The 22,859-nt window shown below is 35.1% G+C and overlaps 3 protein-coding genes across 3 annotated transcripts; 1 reads left to right on the top strand and 2 right to left on the bottom strand.

Moving 5' to 3' along the window:
- Positions 1-7,373: 7,373 nt before the first annotated feature.
- On the bottom strand, positions 7,374-10,356 carry RGTA1 (RAB geranylgeranyl transferase alpha subunit 1). The gene is made up of 8 exons (XM_078961085.1): positions 10,186-10,356; positions 9,899-10,073; positions 9,536-9,696; positions 9,351-9,455; positions 8,499-9,251; positions 8,249-8,426; positions 7,974-8,160; positions 7,374-7,861 (listed from the first exon to the last, which is right to left on the bottom strand). Exons 1-8 carry the CDS (start codon positions 10,299-10,301, stop codon positions 7,467-7,469), a joined length of 2,070 nt encoding a protein of 689 aa, XP_078817211.1. The 5' UTR covers positions 10,302-10,356; the 3' UTR covers positions 7,374-7,466.
- Positions 10,357-13,380: 3,024 nt separating this feature from the next.
- Positions 13,381-13,953, top strand: LOC145003122 (uncharacterized). Its single transcript, XM_078962262.1, has one exon. The coding sequence runs from the start codon at positions 13,381-13,383 to the stop codon at positions 13,951-13,953; it is 573 nt and encodes a 190-aa protein (XP_078818388.1).
- A 2,274-nt stretch (positions 13,954-16,227) lies between these two features.
- On the bottom strand, positions 16,228-18,671 carry LOC145003121 (uncharacterized). The gene is made up of 6 exons (XM_078962261.1): positions 17,856-18,671; positions 17,698-17,791; positions 17,352-17,485; positions 16,865-17,244; positions 16,620-16,799; positions 16,228-16,486 (listed from the first exon to the last, which is right to left on the bottom strand). The coding sequence occupies exons 1-6, from the start codon at positions 18,669-18,671 to the stop codon at positions 16,228-16,230; spliced, it is 1,863 nt and encodes a 620-aa protein (XP_078818387.1).
- Positions 18,672-22,859: the final 4,188 nt, after the last annotated feature.

Genomic DNA, 22,859 nt, shown 5'->3' with positions numbered 1-22,859 from the left:
AGTGGAGGAATCATCCCAAGAAATTAGGACTTATATTTACAATAAGTATGAGAATGAAAATTTGGAGGATGTTCTAATAGATGCAACGAATATATCCCGATGGTGTAAAGCCTGATGAAGGAGATAGGAGTGGAGTATAATACACCACACACGATCCAACTATCAGATGAAATAAGATGAAGATGGGAGTGGGGTAGAATACAACACACACGATCCAAAGTGTCAAATGAAATAAGATGAAACCAACTGTTGGTGAAAGGTATGAATCACCATATTAATTGAAAATTTATCAAACTAATGTTAATTACTAAATTCTTTACATGAATCGACAAGTTGTGTAACACCCAAAGTTTTAAAGGCCAAGAAAGGAAAGAAAGCCCTAATTTTAAGGGTCGACTCGGCGAGTCCAAGGAGGGACTCGGCGAGTCCGAGCGGGATCCGGGTCAAGGTGTAAGTGGCCAACTCGGCGAGTCGGCCAAGTGGACTCGGCGAGTCTGGTCTGTGCGAGGAAAACCCTAAATCCGGGACTTTGGACGCTATTTAAGCTTCTTATTCTCTCCATTAGGATTCCTTAGAGCATCCCTCATTCAGAAAACGAAGCCTAAGCCTCCATTGTTGTGCATCCAAGCTTCCAAGCCATTTTTGGGTGATTTGAAGGAAGAAGAGGGAAGGGAACCAGTGAAGCTTCAAGGATTGGTTTCAAATCTGGAGTTTGTGGAGTCTTTCTGAGGTATTGAAGGTATTAAGTCATTTCCTTCCATTAGATCTATATTGGTTGTGAGTTTTGAGCTTTTTAAGCCATGGTTAGCCACCCTTATGGGTTAGAAGCCGGATCTGGAGTTGCTACTTCAAATCCAAGTGTGTTATGGCCTGGAGAAGCAAAAAGTATCAGCCCTTGAGTCGATTTTGAAGCCCCTTGGCCTTAAACCATAGTTTATGGCATATTTTGCCTAGATCTCCTTCTCTACACATAAAGTTTGCAACTTTATGTGAGGAATAGGCTTGGGAAGGGTAGATCTACAGTTTGGAGTCCATGCATGACTCAAAAGTCCTCTGCATGTAAGGAGAACTGATGGGACTCGGCGAGTCCTTTGAGTGGACTCGACAAGTAGCATGAAGTTGTGGAGAAACTCGACAAGTGGGATGAACAACTCATCGAGTCGTATGAAGATTGCCTTGTACTCGGCGAGTCTGTTCTTGGACTCGGCGAGTCAGGTCGCGAAACCCCAAACCCTTCGAGTTGAGACTCGAATCAGTGAGTCGGGTGGAGACTCAGTGAGTTGGACAGGTCAGGACTCAGAAATCGGTAGACTCGGCGAGTCATGGACTGACTCGGCGAGTCATGGACTGACTCGGCGAGTCGAGTCGCGAATGGAAGGAATCTGATCATTTTGAACTCGGCGAGTCAGTAGGGTGACTCGGCGAGTAGGGTTGACCTAGAAGGTTAACTTTGACCAGGACTTTGACCTTGACCAGGGTTGACTTGGTTGTCTTTCGGGGTTCAGTTAGACTCAGTGTTGCATTGTTATTGGTAGTTCGGGGAGCAAGGGGAGCAGGAGTCCAGTGAGTTTTCGGGCAGCAGCTAGTGAGATCTCAGCAAGTTTAGCCAGTGCAGGTGAGTCTCCCTTTGTGTGAATGGGTCTAAGGCCACAATGTCGGCCCATGTAGTTACGAGTAGAAGACCCGGGGGTTAGCCCTAGGCACAGTATGCTAGTATGATTTTCAGGACGAGGTCCAGTAATAGCGGGAGGGTGCCCAAGGATTGTTTATATGATAGTTTATACTTGTTGTCTGTGTGATACATGTATGTGCCTGGTAGGGAGGTGAGTGTGGGCGAGGTCCCGTATCTCACCAATAGTAGAGTGTGGATGGGGTTCCACATCTCAATAGTCGCATAACAGGGGCGAGGCCCAAGTTAGGGAAGGAGTGAGGGTGGGTTGGGCCCGTGTCTCACTACCACTAGGAGCGTGGATGGGGTTCCATGACTCATCAGTAGCAGTACATGGGCGAGGCCTTAGGACAGAACCAGTTGTATGTGTTTAGTTATGTGTTGTGATATGTTTATGTGATATTAATTGTTGGCGGGCGAGGCCCTGTAACAGGCGGGACCTAAGTAGAACATATCTGTATCCGAGCGGGGCTCGAAGCCAGGCGGGGCCTGGAGAGGCGGGGTCGTTGTAGCAGGCGAGGCCCAAGGTAGCGGGCGTGGCCCAGTATGTGCAGTATGTGGTTATGCATGGTATGTGGTAGGGTGGGGAACTCACTAAGCTTCGTGCTTACGGTTTTCAATTTTGGTTTCAGGTACTTCCGATAGCGGAGGGAAGAGCTCAGGGTGATCGCATGACACACACCATAGATTAGACAGCCTGGGAATGTTTACTCTGATAATGAACATGTGTTTTGAAAACTTATACTCATATTATGTTTTGGAATGATGATTATATTTTAAGTAATGATTTATTAAAAGAAATTTTTGGTCTTAAATTTTGGGTCGTTACAAGTTGCCCCAAGTTGCCTTATTGTGTTTGAATTGAGGAATAAGTGTGATTTGTATGTTGTTGATTTGGAGAGCTATGTATGTATTTGTACACTTTGTGAGATATCAAGTATATTTTGTATTGTGTGTGTCTATATATATATATATATATATATATATATATATATATATATATATATATATATATATATATATATATATATATATATATATATATATATATCTTTACTATCTTATAAAAGAAATCCCAGTATTTCTAAAAATAGATTGAATTTAATAATATTATTTTTTTAAGACGTTCAAATCATTAAGCTAATACTACAAGTAGTCATCAATAAAATAATATTAAATTTTAACATGTGTTTTGAATCCTTATATTTCTCAACAAATTCTATCTCCTTCCCTGAATTTCGGATAATTTAAAATTTGAAACCATCAGAAAATACATGTTGATTCAAATATCCCTCCTGCAGATGGCTATTTCTTAATAGGTTTTTATTTTAATCCTTGTAATTGATTTCATCATTTTTAACTTTTTGTATTTTTATCTTATAAATATATTGGGTGAAGGTTTTATTATATCAGGTTTGTTCCTAAAAAGGTTTTTACTATGTTTCTTTAATGTGTTGGCTTTGCAGGTTTAAAGAACTCAACCAAGAGGGTCAGTTAGAGCATTGTATTATCATTAGTTTGTATATTTTTGCATCTTACTTTTGCAATAAAGAACGGTTAAACACAAGATTTGACATGATTAAGGTATTTTGTATATTTTTCATCTTGTTTAGTCTAAAAATGAAACCTTTTTCATCATTAGTCCTTATAATATCAAGTTTAATCACATGGACTTCCTGATTACGGTGATTATTGTCCTTATTATAAGGTTTTATATAGATTTTGTTCAATATTTTAAGGGTTCGAGATCCTAAATCAATATGAATCCTTGAATTACATACCATCGTTGAAAGTGTTTTAATTTGTGACCAAACTTGGTTTAAAATCTCAATGACCAAGTTGACACCTGAGTATTTTGGCCTTCTCAAAGGCTTATTTATCGACTTTTGAATCACAACAAATGATATTCTAAAGGTTTATTTTTATAAACTATTATTTATATATTTTAGCATTTTACTTAGTATAACATTAAATTAATAAATGAATTAAGGAAACGAAAAAAAAAAAAAAAAAAAAGATGACGAAAAACAGTACAAGTGGTTTTGGTATGTATAAATGAAAGTAATAACCATTTAGGGGGTGTTTGGCAAAAAAAAAAAGCTTATTGCTTATTAGTTTATTAGCTTATAAGTTAATAAATAAGTGTAGGGTAATTTATGAAAAAATGACGTATTAAAGGTTTCTCACCGAAATAAGTTATTTTAATCCAAACATTTTTTTAACTTATAGGGATGTGGAACCTAATAAGTTGTTTTAAAAAAACTTTGCCAAACACCGTTTAATATGGTATGATAATGCTCTTGAAAAATAGATGTCATTTAATATTCTCATTTCTCAAAGTGAACGCAAAATGGTTTTAACTTTAAAGAGATCAAATTATTTGCTGTCCGCCGCTTTGCGCGGGTAGACGGATATATATATATATATATATATATATATATATATATATATATATATATATATATATATATATATATATATAAACATACTAGCCGTTTACCGGCGCAAAGCGGCGGGCGAAAAATAGTTTGTTTCGACAATTAATTTCTTTTCGATAGAGAATAATTACTTTTAATTCAAACATTAGTTTGTTTTATGAAAAATGTCATATTAAAAATAAAGAAATTCGTGAAATGACCAAATTATAGGGTGTTGAGTATTTATTTTGATGAAAAAAGATATGGTCAAAATATTGGAAGAGAAGATTTATAGGAGTTTGTTTAAATTTTAGTATTATTTTATTAGTGATTAGTTGTACAATTAGCTTAATGATTTGGACGTCTTAAAAAATATTATTATTTTATTCAATCTATTTTTAGAAATAGTGAGATTTGTTTTATAAGATAGTAAAGATATATATATATATATATATATATATATATATATATATATATATATATAGTCAAGATCAAATAAGAAGGAAATTTTTTGTAGGAAGGTAATAAGTTTTTTTTTTCTATATATTTTTTTCGCAAACAAACAAAATGAATCATTAGATGATTCATTTGCAGGTGGCGGCCACCACCTCATGGTGGTGGTGATAAGTTTTCTTCATTTTCATAGCTAAGAAAATCCATACAACAGTAAACTCACAAATTATGCTCTCACACACACACACACCAAATCACGCACACAGCCCCCCGCCCCCGATGGCTGGTGATGGCAGCCACCACCTCACGGTGGTGGTGGTTGCTTTTCCAGCCAAAATATTGCTCACACAACCCCCAATAACACATTAAACAACATATATACTCGAGCATATAAACGTCTGGCCACCTCCCAAGTGGCTGACGTCGTCAGAAATGACGAGAACAACAGCGAAAGGCCACCGATGGCAGCTACGATGTACCCGACGTCGAACAAATAAGAGGAAAGAAGAGGTGGTGGTGATGAACACGGCTACCGTTACCGGTCTTGGTGGCTCTTCTGGCGACCCACGACGTCCAACAGCAGGTGTAGTGGTGATGTTTCGGTGGCAACATAGCAGGTGGAAGTGTGGCGGTCAGCTCGGGCTCGCAACCCTCGACTTAGGGTTAGGGTTAGCATTGTTATGTATCTTCAAATGGTGGGGAAAAGAATGCGTCAGGTTTAAACCTGTATCCCATACAACTTCATGCAAATTTGACACTTCCAGTCCCTCCCATTCATAATATTTTCAAAATAAAACCATAAATTACCATCCAACCCTCAACATTCCAAAATCTCTTAAATTTACCAAACAACCTACTGACATCTGAAAATCTTTACAAAATAAATCCATGATTTACCAAACATCCCTCAAACTTCAAAATTATTTACAAATTAATTCGGGAATTACGTTTTAACCCCCGAAAGTCCAAACTATATCATTTGGCTCCCCAAAACCAACACTCCGCTAAATATTATGGATTTAGAGCTACAATAAAATATATTATACATCCTGGGGTTTTAGAATTTATTATTTAATTACTCATTTTATTTAATTTCAAATGGAATGTTACAGTTGCAGCTAGAGATTTCGAAGAGTAAATTTTCGTTGTAGGTTTAAAGGTTAATAAATGTTTGGTTGATTACAAACTTTATATTCTAACTCTAAATACAATTGATTTGGTTTGAGATATCGGTTTTGGTTTTGACAATATTAGGACTATTTCGTTCGATTCGACATTATTACAACAATTATTTGTATAAAAAATGTTAGTACTTTTAAAATTTTATTTAAATTCGATATATATACTTATGTTTAAATCAATTATAAATAAAATATTTCTAAAACTATTTTCTATTAGTTTCTTCAAGGTTATATTAAGATAGTTGTATTCATATTATATTAAGATAGTTGTATTCATACTATTTCTACATTAAACACATTTGATTTATAGCATGATCCGGCAAATATTAATTATTGTATTTAAATTATAACTAATAAATCACTAGAAATGTGTAAAGCTAAAATGAAAAAACTAAAATTGACAATTGAAAGTTTCAACCCATTTTGGTACCAATAAATAATTTACTCGATATCTAGACTAATATTGTTTATTTACGTTAAAATATAGTGTTGAATTAATTGAGAAATAAGATTTGAAGGTGATTTAGAAAAGACATTTCAACTTACCGTATCTAGAGTTTTTAATTTGTTGATCTCCAAATTCTCCAATTTAGGGCTTTGGCACAACATTCCCTATTAATATTATGACAAATAGAATTCTTTCTCAAAATATCAAAAAGGTGTAAGTTCATTTTGTGGGTGTGTGGGTGTTACATTTATATAACATGTTAATTTCAGAAAAGAGAGACATTATGATCATATTACATCAATGTTTCAGGATAGTGGAACATACTTTTAATGGTTATTAACTATATGTTCACCAATTAGGACTTCAAAGAATAAAATTTCCAAGATATTTATGTTTTATTTAATTGCTTGGTCATAGTTGATTTTATTTTTTATTTTTTTTTTGGGTCAAAAAGGTGATGCCACCCATTCTAAATACACAACTAAAGACATTTGAAGGCCATCTGTTTTGTTTTTAAATGAAGACACTTTTAATTATTATATAGATGTGTTTTGTTCTTTGGCTAATGAAACTTATCCAAAAACAATATGACATTTCTTCATATAGTTGTCAATGTCATTTTATAGATGGATTTTGTGTCTTTCAAACATTCAGATGAAGTAATGTTATATCCTCTTAAATCGAATGACATTTGAGAAAAAAAATTGCACATCGCATTAACCACCAACAAAAATCTAAACATCACTTGATTTTGACAAGTTTTAGTATATTTAAAAGATTTATTGGTTTTGTTTTTCTAATGCGATCATTCTTGTTAATTACAATTACACCATCGAAACCGTGTTGAGCCATGAATAAAGATGGCAACATATTTTCACAAACAAATATTCAATATCTTTTTGGTTGGATACAATTATTAAAATATATGTCATACAGGTTATTGTCCAAAGTTAGTTAATTGAACTAATAGCTTCTCCAACCATAACACCAAATGGTGATTGTTTAGCACTAAAATGCTGTTTGAATTCCAATCAATCTCTAAAATAGTGGGTTTTAGAAGCCTTCGCATTTGACCTTCGGAGTTAACACAAAAATAATGCTAAATTTGAAAAATAGCCATTTCACTGGAATAGGACAAACACGTTCCAAAAATCTCAAAACAATATTTGTAATGTGCACATGATTATAGAAGGGCTAAAGGAAAGTAGATAAAAAAAAGTAGGTCGTTATTTCTTGTATATTTAATCCAATATAAATGATGCATAGAATACATAAATGTAAGCAATCACAAACAAAAACTAATGTAATTCTTCACCATCAAGCCATTTAAGTTGAGGCAGCAATTTAACCAAAAACAAAACAAACCTTTCATCATCAACAATCACATTCCCCACAATATCCAATTGCATCAAATTCAAACCTCCAAAAATCGAATACGCTTCCCAAAAGTTGACCAATTTGGCATCATCACCATTAGCAAATTCTTCAAAATTTGGATCATATGAAAGTGTATGTGACATGGGAGATGAGCATAAATATCGTCTTGTGTCTATAGTGTGTGCACCAATCTCATTGTGGGAGACATTCAAGACTTTAAGTGACTTCAAGAATCTCAAAGGCTCTAAAGCTGTGAAACTCGTGAGTTTATTGTGACTAAGGTTTAAGCACGAGAGAAGCTGCAAAGCCTCCAATCCTGTCAACAAATAGCAATGTACTTTCAATTTGGTTGTTTTCTTTCTAAAGTTCAATGCAAATAAATGTATATACATTGCTATTTCTTGCATTTAGCCCAACTTATGTTTTACCTTCAATAGAGTGAAGTTGATTGTGGCTAAGATCAAGACTTTGCACCCACAATAACCTTTCAAAAGACCCAATTCGTGACAATGATAAAGAATTCAATCTTAAACATATAGAACCAGTGATATTCAAAGAATTTGAGTCTTTATATTGCCAGCAGTATTTCAGTAAAGATTCCATGCAAGAAGTCATCTGCAATAATATCATTCAAAGCTCTTATAATAGAGTCCACACATGTATAAACAGAACCAAAGAAGATGATATGTGAAGAAAAAATTACCTGTTTTAACAAAACCAAGCTGTGTTCATTCTTGTAATATTGGTAATGTGGAGGGTCTAATTTCATTAATTCAGAATATAGTTCCAAAACTTCCTCTACATGAGTGATTGATGTGCCAGTTGACATCATGGCATCATGTGCCATTAATAATCTTGCAAGTGTAAGCTTCCCGATTTTACTATTAAAAAAAAAAAAAACAAATTAAAAATAACACACGCATTAAGCTTAGTAAGGAAAAGGCCAAACATACCACTCTGCCCAAGTCAATAATTCTCTGTATTGAGCTATTTCACTAGCTATCATCTCCAGCTTCCATTTTGAAGATGTGAGATGCTCATCATCACTTTGTGTCACCTCAAAATATGATTTTAACAATTGGATACTCTTCAAACTTGTGTCAATTGTACAAAAAGATTCATCTGTGAATGTTATCCTCCCGAAACTCTGTTTTTCATCAGGCTGCATATCATGGCATACAGAAACCCTAAATGCAAAAGACCATGGCTGGCTACAGGGGACCCCAGATAAAGAAGTTATCCCTTGAGAATCTTCTGACCTGATTTTCACTTCATAAGTCTTTGATGAGTTATGTTCTTCATAGGGAATACTCAGATGTGTCACCCAGGCTTGACCACATCCAAACTTATTTGTTGAAAGTGGACTCCAAGTAATATCTTTAGATACATCAGACTCGGTTTCAACAGTAATCGTATGTGAGCTTAAACCTTTAACAGTTTCATTGAAATAAAGAACAACAGGAAATGTCACTTTATTAGCTTTTGGTAAATTGATATCAGAACCACAAGGAGGCCAAGAAGAAACCATAATAGGCATGTCAACTTTAACAGTTTGATCAAGAAGCCAGAGATGATAAAACCATCCACTTTGATCATCTGGATCTGTAAAGACAGCATTTCTTACAAACTCATACTCTTCTGTTAAAAAGATCTCTTTTGGAAAATACCCTTCAGCCTTTTTCTCCAGCAGATGAGTTAAGAGTACACTACAGATGAAAATACCATCATGTATTCATGTCCCTTGATAAAATGTAAGTGCACTAAATGTATACAGATGCTTACGTATACAATTTTTTCAAACATACCTACGATTATGCCAAGCTGAATAATTGCTGAAGTTATCATTTATCATATCTGTTGTAAATTGTAGCTCCTTTTCATCTGATATGTTCTTCAACCCAGCTATGAATCTGATAAAGGTATAACAGATCAGGTCCATTTAGATTACATAATACCCTGATTAACTATGTCAGCGATAAAGGTCTTTCACCTCCTGTAATTCCATGCATGAAAATTGCGGGTGTCTTGCTTCTGGAACAGATTTAGAAGCTTTAGTTCCCGCTCTGTTGAAGAATTCCCCTTGCTTACCACCCATTTCCGGTGATCCCAAGCTCCATAAGACTTGAAATTCTTCCTCAGGGCATTCTCTACCTGTAATATACAGTTAAAATATTATCATGTTCAAGCAAGAACAGGTTTATATCTTTCCACAAGGTAATGCGCATTAATTTCTAGGTTAAACATGTGTCGTTTGATCACAAAGTTAGTGAACTCTTTTCTTGGAACCTAGTATTAAGGTTATGTAATAGGAAGTGTAAAGAGACATTTAAATTAGAGCAAGATAAGAGCTTACAACTCGCAGTTCTTCATCAATAATCGATTTGATGTGATCCGAATCTGCCTTTTCGACCTCTGATTGACTGCTAATATTATGCTCAAACGCCAGTTTTCGATAATTCCAAGCGGTCATAAACTCCGGATTAATCTCGAGAAGCTTAGCATTGAGTTCTAGGGCTTCTTTCGTGTAACTAATTTTACGAAACCCAGTATATAAACACAGATCAATCGATGCCTTTGTATACAAAAAAAAAAAAAAAAAAAAAATACTAAAAATATGGAGATTTGAGATAAAATTTGTACATATTGTTGTGATGATTTTGGAGAAACTGAGTTTGAAGGGATCGAATCTTTGCAGCCTTGAGAGCTGATGCATTTTCGTCTACTGGTGTTGCAGATTTCCTCGGTCTTCCGTGCATGTTTCTCGCCGAGAGAGAGAAAGATAGACGGCGTCTGATGTCGAGAGAGCCCAATTTAGACCGTCTAGACCAATTATATAAACCAACAGGTTCAGTCCCTCGTTTCCAGTTTTATCACTTTTTGGACACTAAACAATGTTGTTTCTTAATGGGTTAATGACTTAGGCTATCAGGAGTGGAGAGATCTCCACGCGTGAAATGCTTACATGGAGGGTCTCTCCATGCGTGAACACCGCCTCTGGGTTCAGTGGGTTGGTCGTGGCGTGGCTTCCAGGACGGACGAAGACGCGTACATTGATTGGCTATTTAATTTTTCAACTGTTGGGTTATTAAATAAAAAAAATCTTTTTCCTTTAATTTACTTTCTCTATCTATATATATACATCCACTTATACATAATTTTTTTAAAACATTCATACAAATTCTCTCAAATCAAACATACAAATTCAACCAAAAAATGGATAGCGATTCTGATGACAATTTGGTTTTGCACACACTATTGTCTACGGCACAAGACGTGATTCGTCAGAGAGGCGAAACTTCACATCGCGAGAAGAAACTGTCACACCCCCAAACCTAAACGGCGGAAACGTTCGGGGGCGGATGACTTCATGTGGTAACGTAACAATTGAATACATAGTAAAGAAAGCAATACAACCATCATATATATAATTGAAAGTTTACATTTGTCAAAAGTTACATGTTCAAAACCAATTACAATATGATGTCAAAATATGAGATTAAACTGGCGCCGCAACATCCCTTCATCAAAAGCATAATGATATCTGTAGTTACTGAATTCCTGGGACATACAAGTAATTTTGAAAGAGTAGATCAACATTTAAGCTGGTGAGTTTCATAAGTATTTAATGACAATGTTTGTATGAAATGAAATGTCTTGTCCTTGTTGGTTTGTGTTTAGAAAACCCTATATTTTCTACTAGTATAAAAGTAGTCTTCCTTCAAGACCAAAGTTTGTTTCCAAAAATTGTATGTAAGTGTAAAAATAACCAATATGTTTGAAAACCTCATAAATCAATGTATTTTTAATACCTCATGTGAGTTTTATAACCATACTATTGACTCGGAATGCCTATACACAACGTTCTTCAGGCGTTGGAATGTTATGACGTTTGTCACCCCAAATGGTGGACTGTAGCTAACAGTCAGGGCGCGGGTTGTCAAGCCCGTATAGATATATACACAAACACCATGCTCCCCCTCCAAGGGATTCTGGTATATAATACAAGACTTGAAATGTGTACTCGAACGTACGTGAAGTTAATGTCTCACAGAACCGTAGTATAAAAACAGATTTACGTGTTAAAATGTTCGTTTGCTCTTGTATATGAAAGTGATTTCTTGAAAATCGTGTTTCTAGTATGTAAAAGTTAGCAATATCCTCATAAAACTATACCTATTATAGTTTTCTAAAAGTGTGCCTCGTTTGTTTTAGAATATCTAGAAAAGGAATCACTTGTTATGAAAGCATAGATTTTTGTAAAGCCTAAGATAGACACATATACATTAAATCTAGGGAGAATGTTTAGTTTATACATGCATTACAACGATTTATAGTTTTAAAGATAGAAAGCTATTGTAATATATTTTGTATGCGGGAGTTCCCTATAAAGTTTATAAAGCACATATGATTCTACTTAATAAAAGTGTATAATAATCTTTATATATGACACCCGATAGTAGTCGTGTGTTTTACTTGTATTTCCCCCCTTAGAAAGCATATAAAAGCGTTTAGAATATTTAAAAAAGGTTTATTAAGGGGTATGAACTCACTTGAAAGTTTGAAGATAGCGAGATGGAAAAACCGGGAGAGTTTCGTCTCGGGAAACGGATTTTTCTCGGGATTCTCGGGAGTAAAATCGACCTTCGGGACTTGAGCAAAATGACCAGGGCTTCAGGGTAGTGCGAGCACAGAAATCGAGGCAATATCATGAGAGAAATGAGAGAGATGGGGTGAATTTTCCGGAACTCTCGCATCTCTATTTCTAGGAGGCTGAGAGGCCTCGTTACGCGGGGCGTACGCGTACGTCATGCGTGATCGAGTCCTCGACTGCCTCGGAGCTCGGATGGGACGGGTCGGTGGTTCGCACAGGCGCGACGTGGATGATCCGAGGCCAAGGCCTTCGTGTACGCGAGGAGTACGGGGTTACGCGGCGTGTAACTTGGATGAGGACGCTGACTCCCCCTTCGGATAATACCGGATTTTGATTTAAATAAATATATAATTTATTTAATAAACTTCAAAAATTCATATCTTCTTCATACGAACTCCGTTTTCGACATTCTTTATATCCCTGCGAAGGTGAGACCATACTCTACAACTTTCGTTTAGATTCCATCGGCAAATTCCGAAATTATTTTTATTATTTATTTATAAAATGTCATGATTAAGAAATTTCTTTAAACAATTCATAACTTCTTTATCTGATGTCGGTTTTGCCAGACTTTTTACCGCTGAAATACCATTGTCGAGACCTTCGATTCTCGTTTAGGTCATTCCGGCCAAAAGTCGCTCGATCTCCGATTCGAGTTTTTAGTTGTCTGTTGCTAAGCCGAATTTGGAAAAATCTTAACTTCAATATACGAAGCCGGGTTTGGGCATTCTTTTTACGTACGATCCCGGTTTAATGATATAAAACATAGTAGGTAGTTAAATAGAAACTTCTTGGACATTTTAATATCAACGTTAATTTTATTAACTCAAAAGTGGTTACAATACTTGACCTATTAGGCCATTACAAAGAGTTGAAATATCGGGTTGTCACAGAAACATAGAAAATATATCAACTGGGATCGAGAGGCGGCACATGAACTTTTGGTACGTGATTATTTTGCCTCTGATAGTCTTTATGACCTTTCGAAATTCGAAGACCGTTTTCGTATTAGTAGAAAATTATTTTTACGTATAACTTCAGATTTGGAACGTAATTATGAGTTTTTCCAATTACGTTGGGATGCTAGAGGTAAACGTGGTTTTACCACAATACAAAAATGTACGGCCGCTCTTAGACAACTGGGATATGGTATAACCGCAGACGCATCAGATGAGTATCTGAAAATGTCTGAGAGGACGGGTCGAGATTGTACATATCTTTTCTGTGAGTATGTTATAGAGCTTTACCGTGACATATACCTGCGACATCCGACTAAAAGTGATGTCGAACAGTTGTATGCCACGCATGAAGCTAAACATGGTTTTCCAGGGATGCTTGGTAGTATTGATTGTACACATTGGGAGTGGGCAAATTATCCCAATGCATGGCGTGGTCAATTCACACGAGGAGATTATGTGGTCCCGACTGTTATACTGGAGGCGCCTGTTTCAAACGACCTATGGTTTTGGCATACATTCTTTGGTATGATGGGGTCAAACAATTACCTGAATGTGCTTCACACGTCTCTGATATTTAACGATATTTTGCAGGGTAAAGCACCAGATATGTCATACGTTGTGAATGGAAATGAATACACGTATGGATATTACCTAGGTGATGGGATATATACAGAGTATGCTACATTTATTAAGTCTTTTTCGCTTCCAGCCGTTGAGAAACGAAAATTGTTCAAGTTAGCACAGGAATCTTCACGGAATGACGTTGAAAGAGCGTTTGGAGTCTTAAAACAAAGGTGACACATAATCAAGCATCCAGGACGAACATGGGATAGGACAAAACTAACGACAGTGTTGACTGCCTGTGTGATTTTACATAACATGATAATAGAAGAAGAGGGCAGAGCTATTTGTTCATATACCGACAACGATGCACTTAACCCACCTGCAGTAATACAAGTTGGCAGCCCGACATACTTCTCTAGGGTTTTGGAAATACAAAATCATGAAACGCATCACAATCTACGACACGATTTGACCGAGCACATATGGGGGAGACAACACCAAGGGTGAAATGACGATGAAGACGAAGAGGATGAGGGCGATGATTACGACGAGAATGCAGACGGTGACGACGAGGCGAATGAGGATGATGATGATGACGACGAGTAGTACTATTCTACGGTTTTTGTGTTTTACTTTTTTTTTAATTAAGTAGTGTAGTAGTTGATTTGTTAGGTTTTATGTGTGTTTTAGTAATTTTAGGTTTTAAATTTCTATGTTTTTAATTAATGAAAAGTTTTTTTTTTTTTTCAAAAATTTATTTATCTTATAAATTATGTTTTTTATTTCATATAGTGTTACAAAAAAAAAAAAAAAAAACGTACATATTTTAAAAATTATGTTATTTATTTAAGAAAATGTTAAAATAATAATAATAATAATAAAAGTAAATGTTGTTAGTGGTGACCATTTCCATAGTGAAGTAGGTTGGTGGTGAAGGTGACATGGCGCAGATGTGGTACCAATTTTCCGGTGAGTTTGTAGTGACCACTCCACATAGCCTTAGGGTGTGTTTGGGATTGCTTTTTGAACATAAAAGTCCTTTTTGTAAAAGGACTTTTTGTAAAAGAACTTTGTCTAAAAGATAGTGTTTAAAATGTGTTTGACTTGTCTTTTATGACTTTTAAGTGATAAAAGCTAAAAGTCACAAAAAGATAGGAATTCCTATCTTTTCTCCAGCCAACTTTTCCTTCTTGACTAAAAGTTGGTTTTAAAAGATCTTTTTAATTTGCCAAACAACTTTTAGTAATTATTAACTTTTTAAAAAAGTTAAAAGTCAAAAAGATGATTAAAAAGAAATGCCAAACACCCTATCTTTTAGTAATTATTAACTTTTTAAAAACTTAGGAGGTTAATTAGGTATACAGTTTGTCCGCATTAGGTACTAAGGTTTTTTTGTGCGCATTATGTCACTAAGGTTGTTATTACCGTTTAAAAATAGTTTTTTTTACCGGTTTCTCCCTGTTTAATTTAGTTGGCAACTTATATGTCCGGTGGCATGCCTATAACCACCCCATCGCCTCCACCTCAAAAATGTCCCGTATTTCTTGTGCCCTAAATTGAAGAGTTGAAGAAGAATAGAAAAAGATGTTGCAAGCCTCCATCGCCTCCACCTCAAACAATCGAATCATGTGTTGTTGTGGGCTCCCGAGTTGGATTCGAGTCTCCACGACACCACAAAATCCGGGGAAAAGGTTCAGAACGTGCACTAATTCGTTAGTAATGGCCAATTTTGAAGATTGAAGCTTTTCACTCTTTAAATCTCTGTTATAAGTGTGTAAGTTATGGCATTTATCCTAAAACTTTGTTCTTTTTCATTTTTTTATAGAGATCAGGGAGAAAGTGTGGATTTTAGGAATGGGTTGTTGAAGATCCGGTCACAGAGGAGCTTTTGGGTCTTAGTCATGAGCTGAATGAAATGAAGAAGAAGATGAAATGGCATAAAGTAGCTTTGATTGTCTTGTTTGTATTGTACTTTGTTAAGTAGTGGAATTATGATGTAGTAGACATCTTTTAAATATAAAGGGTACCTATAATTTTGCTATTTTGATTGTAAGGGTACCTATAATGTAATGAACTCATATGTATGAATGCAAATGAAGCTTTTGGTAATGAAATATGTAATTGTAATGTTAATATGGTGTATTGAAATCTAATATGTTATTATAGTGAACAACCAATGTCAGTAATTATAATGAACAACCAAATTGAAGGCAAAGTACATTTGTAAAGTGTATGATTCAACAACCAAAAATCAGCTCAGATTTAAAGTAGAAAATATATTAAAGGGTAATATTGTTAACAAACAAATACCCTTAAAAAGGTGTCCCATTCAGCATCAAAATAACATCAAAAGTTGGATAGTTTTGTCCCTTAGCCTAGTACAACATTACATTTAATATCAAAATATTCAACCATCACATGCTTACCTAACACTTACACCCCACATGCATACATAAGAAAACAAAAGAGTTCAACATCAAACCTACAATTAAGTCAAATCTACAAGTTTTATGAACTACAACCACTACCATCCTTGGGCACCACTTTTTTCCTCACACACAGTTTGGTGATTCTTTTTGAAGCTTTCCTCTTTCTCAATTGAACTGCACTTTGAACTAGTCTTGCAGAAGTGAATCTTGGTCTTGGAGTTGCAGGAGTGGATCTTAGTCTTGGAGTTGCAAGAGTGGATCTTGGAGTTGCAGAAGTGGATCCTAGAGTTGGAATTGGAGCTGGAGTGGAAGATCCAAGATCACCTATTGTTGGAATTCTTTTTGTTGGGCACCCATTTTTTTATGCCCACTAACATATCATATTGAACACCTTTGCACCCACTTTACTCTTGATATTGTGTGTGTACTTGATATCTCCCATCCTTGGGTACCACTTTTTTCCTCACACACAGTTTGGTGATTCTTTCTGAAGCTTTCCTCTTTCTCAATTGAACTGCACTTTGAACTGGTCTTGCAGAAGTGTATCTTGGTCTTGGAGTTGCAGGAGTGGATCTTGGAGTTGCAGAAGTGGATCCTGGAGTTGGAATTGGGACTGGAGTGAAAGATCCAGGATCACCTGTTGTTGGAATTCTTTTTGTTGGGCACCCATTATTTTATGCCCACTAACATAGCATATTGAACACATTTGCACCTACTTTACTCTTGATAATGTGTATGTGCTTGATATCTCCCTTTCTGCTGCACTTTTCCTACTCTTAGTAGATGGCCTACCAGGTAGCCTGCTAATCTGTGGGGGTAAAGGCTTGGTGTACTCACTTTGTGTCCATAAAGAGCTATCATCCAAAGGATGAATAATGTATGCATAGCAGGTGAGATAAGTTGCCTTACTGTAACAGCTAGCTACATATTCCTCTGAGTTTAAGTTCATGGATGAAATTGCAACTACTCCATGTACACAAGGTATTCCAGTCAACTGCCATCTCCTGCATCCACAAGTCCTTCTGATCAGGTCAATTGCATACTTATCATTACATAATACCACCTCAAATTGTTGATACCCACAAGGGTATACATCCTAGAATTTGTACATAAATATTAAACAGGTAAGAACACATGAACACATGTATAAACATTAACAAGTAAATACAAACATTCTTACCTTTGTTTCTCCTTCAAATATACTATTTTCTTCCTAATGCTTGGGCATATAGTTAAATCCCAAGACTCTCCCTTACTCCTCTGATGGTATAACCTCTGCATCACATAAACCCTTATATCCTCCAACATTGCTATTATTGGTTTATGTCTAGCCTCAACTATTTCAACATTAAAACTCTTTGAAATTCCATTTCCACAGCATCACAAAATACTGCTTCTTCTTGAAAAGCCCTACAATAACATTTAGGGTCCCTCTCCATGAGATAATAAAATGCTCCCCCCTATTTAATTCCTTGATCTCTTGCATAGCAACTTCATATCTCTGTTTTGTGGTAGCCTTCACAACTCTCCAAAATGGCTTGATGCTCACCTTTGAAACTGGAGTTGAAGTTGGCTAGTATATGCCTAGCACATAATCTGTGCTCAGCATGAGGAACCCTTTCCTTGATAGTTTCAATTAAACCCTGTACAGTTTACAATATTAAGTAATAATTAAACTATAAAGTTAAGAGTAAACATGAGTAGTACATTGTATCCATCTGATATAAGAGTAAGCCCATTTCCATTGCCTTTGTCAATATCATGCATGAGTAGATCAATAAACCATTTCCAAGTTTCTTTGTTCTCAACAGTTACAACAACCCAAGCTAGGGGGAACATGTTGTTATTGGCATCCCCACCCATGGCAGCTAAGAGTTCACCCTTGCAAATTCCTTTGAGAAAGCATCCATCAATCCCAATGATTTGTCTACATCCTTCTACCCAACCATCTCTTACACCTTTAAAGCATACATACAACTGTTTAAATATTAGACTTCCATCAAGGGTATGTTCAACTTCCATATTCACAGTTGATCCTGGATTAGCTTTTTTGATTTCTATGCCATAGTCCCACAACCTACTATAATGCTCTTTTACAGTGCCTTCTATCTCAGACAATGCAAACTTTTTTGCATTTCTACATTGTCCAATGCTAACTATGATGTTGTATGTGCTTGAGATTTGATCTTTCATCTTCCTCAAACTAAGCTTGGGGTTTTCCAGAAGTACATTGAAATATTGTTTCCTTATCCGTTTGTAAGTCACTAACCTTATTTTAAAAACTCTACCACAGTTATGTCTTGATTTAAGTGACTTAATCTGAAAAGTCCTTTCCTCTTGCATCCAAGAAGCCCACAACCGAAAAGGACATGTACGTTCTTTATCTTTGCAACACTTCACTAGAAGTTTGTTTTTATCATTCTTTTCATACCACAAATCATAACCATGCTTAACAACATAGTTGGTAAGACATTGTTTAAGTTCAGCAGGATTGGTGAATTTCATACCTGACACAGGATCCATTTCATCCCATTCTTGCTTAGAATTGTGCACAGGGTATACAAGTGGTAGTTGCTCAACTTTAGACTCTTCTTCCTCTTCAGTATTTGGGCAAATTTTGTTCAAAAACTGTCTTTCTTCTGAATAGTTGATGTTGCCGTTTTCATCGAAAAATCCTCATCATCCACCTCGTGTTCCCAACACTCTTTATCTAGTAACATTGAATCAACATCTTCATCTGCATTGGAGTTGGTATCATCTTCAACTTCAAGCTCTTCCATTTCAATCCACTCAAACAGGGGTTCATGCATATGGTCCACATACACAGTTACTTTCTTTTTCTCATGAAGACACTCAAGAAATTCATGATAATCATATTCGTTCTGCAATGTGGCCAATCCTTGACACAATGTTTGGCCATCTGGACAATAGTATACATCTTTGCACATTCCTATAGTAATCACTTTGAGGGGAGCAATGAATTCAGCATACCCTTCTCCCTGAAATCGGCGTACAATATCTCCTTTTTATCTGTATCAAAATAGATAAATGGTTTGCTGATGAACATCCCGTAGTAATGGACTTCAACGACCGATATATCATCTTCAGCCATCTGATCGTGGATTGATAAAAGTAAGAACAGTGGGTGGGGACGATCGAGTGAGAGTGAAGAGAAAGTGATTGGGGATTCATCTTTCCCTAATTTAAGGAGACGAAATATACATTAAATGCCACCTAATAATCCACGTAATGGCCTAATAACCACGTAACACCCATTTATAACATGTATTCACTTTGTAACCGGTTAAACAAGTAAAAAAACTATTTTTAAACGGTAATAACAACCTTAGTGACATAATGCGCACCTAATAATCCACGAATCGCTTCAAAAAATTATTATATAAACTCAATGTGAGTCTGGCCAATTGCTTCGCTTATTTGAGTTTGTCAAGCCTAGTATATCTTGGGTTCGACAAATTGACAAGTCAAAATGTTTGGAGCACAAAAAGATAAATATATACATGTATATTCGAGCCATATGGTAATTTTTGTGTTAGTTCATTATATATACATATTAATTGTGGGAATGCTTATGAAGAGTAACCTGGAGCCAGTTGGTTGCTGTTCATCGGCTGGTCAAAGATGGTGGTGGCTGATTGATATTTATGGCTCTTTTTGGTTGGTCAACGACTGGTATGACTAACATGGCTTTTTGATATTCTTTTAAGATGATTAGTGTATTCACCGCTCTCCTCCTCTAATAGTTGATCTCTACTTAGCTGTCTCCACCGCTTCTCACCCTGTAGATGTTTGTTGCGATCAAAAATCCCCGCACCATCTAAAATTCATCTTCCGTTCATCTACAACACCTCTTCTACATTCCATGATACCCACCTCCAGCACTGTCCTCCTCCTATTCCGCCCCTCCGCCAACGACACCCACCTCCACCGCCAACATCCCCCTTGGTAAGTTTTTCTTTTGATTGTCCCCCAATGATCGTCATCCCTATTCACGCCTATACCGGAAAACCACAACAACAAAAGACCGCTATTGATTGTCGCCCACCATATCCTCTATCATGTCGATCTTCAATCACCACTTAAACAGACCCATCAAAACTTTTATGAAGCCCATAAAAATATTAAAAAAATCTGAAACTAAAAAAACCCTAACCGCTTTGTGCTTCTATGTTCACCACACTAAAACTTTTATGTCGCCACTGTGCTTGCTGATGGAGTCAGACTCTCGTTTATCACAGTCTCGACATCTTGGAATCTCGAAGGTCTTCCCATATGAAGCTATCACAATCTTGGTGTATGTACTCATACTTATTCCACTCTCATCAACTCATTGTCGTTATGGCTCTTTGCATCTCATCATATTTATTTTATTTAAATTGCAATTTGTGATATTATAATCTTATTTTCCATCTATCTAAATTGTTTTGAGGTAAATGTGTTACGAATTATAATATATAGACTACAAAGATGAGAGTATAAGAAGATCGTTCTACGATAAAAAGTCAATTCTTTTCTTCTTTTTATTGTCTAGGGTATTGTAATGTGGTGACACTCAGTATTTTTTTCCTTCTATTCAAATTTTATATCATTTTGTTTATTTTATATTATTTTCATTATATATATATATATATATATATATATATATATATATAAACCTACATGACTTCAAATTTGATATGCATTTGACTTTTATGTATTGCGAATTAATTTTGAACTAATTTTAAAAGTTTGTTGGTATATTCATTAATATTTAGTAATAAAGGTTGTCAAGAACTTAAGATTATAAAAACATGTAATTGATCGTTTTAAAAATGATAAGTTTTGATAGAATGTTTTATTGTGTAAATGGAGATAATATATTATATTTTGTTGTTTTTTATTATGGTGGTTGGAGTTGATATAATACTTACAAAGATATAAATTTAGTTATAAAGATGTTAAAATCAATCTTATGTATCATTTGGATGTGCCTAACTTCTTATATCTCCGACCCCTTAGCTTTAGTGTCTCTATTCTGCTCCTCCTAGTTTAGGGTATTGTGATTTAGTTACATTCCAAGTGTTTTTTTCCTATTCAAATTTTATATCATTTTGTTTATTTTATGCTGTTTTCATTTTTATGCTATATATATATATATATATATATATATATATATATATATATATATATATATATATATATATATATATATATTGACTTTTATGTATTGCAAATTAATTCTGAACTAATTTCAAAATTATGTTGACATTTTTATTAATATTTAGTGATAAAGGTTGTCAATAACTCAAGATTATAAAAAAATTATATAATTGATCGTTTTGAAATGACAAGTTTTGATAAAATGTTTTATTGTGTAGATGGAAATAATATATTATACTTTGTTGTTTTTTTTTTTTTATTATGGTGGTTGGAGTTGAAATAATACATACAAATATATAAATTTAGTTATAAAGATGTCAAAATCAATCTTATATCTCATTTGGATGTGCCTCACCTCTTGTATCTTCGGCCCCTAGTTTTAATGTTCGTATTTTGCCCCTGTGCATACTCTCTCCGTTTATCACAACGAGACGATTTATAAAACTAAGTAGGATAGGTAGTTAAAGAAGGAAAAAGAAGCACCAAACTAGGTAAATCCCTTCCTAATTTAGGTCGACCTTTAGTTATTTGTGTTAAAAGTTAGGGTTTCAAATTATGGTTTTTTGGGGGCCTTGGTGGTCTAATCATGTTAGTGTATGATGATAATGATGTATGTTCTTGAAGGAAAATGTATGCATATTGAGAATTTTTCTAGAGCATCGTTCTTTTGATGGGTTGAACTAGTTACGTTTTAATGAAAAATGTATTTCAGCATTTTGAGAATGGAAATGTGTTTATTATGTAGTTAGGAACATTCTTGTAGAATAAATATGTACATTATGCTAGATTATGATATGTGTATGGTAGTTTGGTGATATCCATAGATTTTGGTAAATCTCAATAATACAGTATTTGTGGTTTAAATCGATAATCATACTAGAATGTGAGACAAGTATTTAAGAAAATGGAATTTATGTCAAAATATTACCATTAAATTGTCAATTATCAGATTGTGATATGTGTATGGTTGTTGTAATATAGTGTTAAGTATTCCTACCTATCACGTAGGTGACTCGGGTTCGATCCCCGACAACGGGGCCAAAACTTGGTGGGATGCCAAGCCACCAAGCAAATTCCACCTTTTTACTTGCAAATAAAACATAATATAATGGAAAAGGGGATCAAATCCATACGAAAATGGTTGTATTTAGTCACGAATGCAATCCAAATGAAACAATTGAAATAAAACTAAACAACCAAAATTAAACTAGAGGTTGTTGTGATTTGTTTAGAAACTAAAAGACTTGAAGACATTAAAAAACTTGCAATTGAGATGTAACACCATAAATTTCAAGACAAAATTTTCATTTAAAATAATCATTTTATTCTTAGAAACACTTGTTTAAAATCTCATTCATAGTCGATTTACAAAACATGACTCCATTTTCACTTGCATAGAAAACCAGGATCCTCCAAAATATGACTCTTTCTCTGGTGTGTACAATCAAGCCGGTGTCGTCCCGTGATACTGAAAGAAACCTGAAAAACATCACACAAAACACTGTAAGCACGAAGCTTAGTGAGTTCCCCAAAATACCACACATAACACAT

This window comes from Lactuca saligna, chromosome 6 (genome assembly GCF_052625555.1).
Source record: "Lactuca saligna cultivar CGN05327 chromosome 6, ASM5262555v1, whole genome shotgun sequence".
NCBI classification, from domain to species: Eukaryota; Viridiplantae; Streptophyta; class Magnoliopsida; order Asterales; family Asteraceae; genus Lactuca; species Lactuca saligna.
This window is presented reverse-complemented; position numbering and strand designations above follow the sequence as displayed.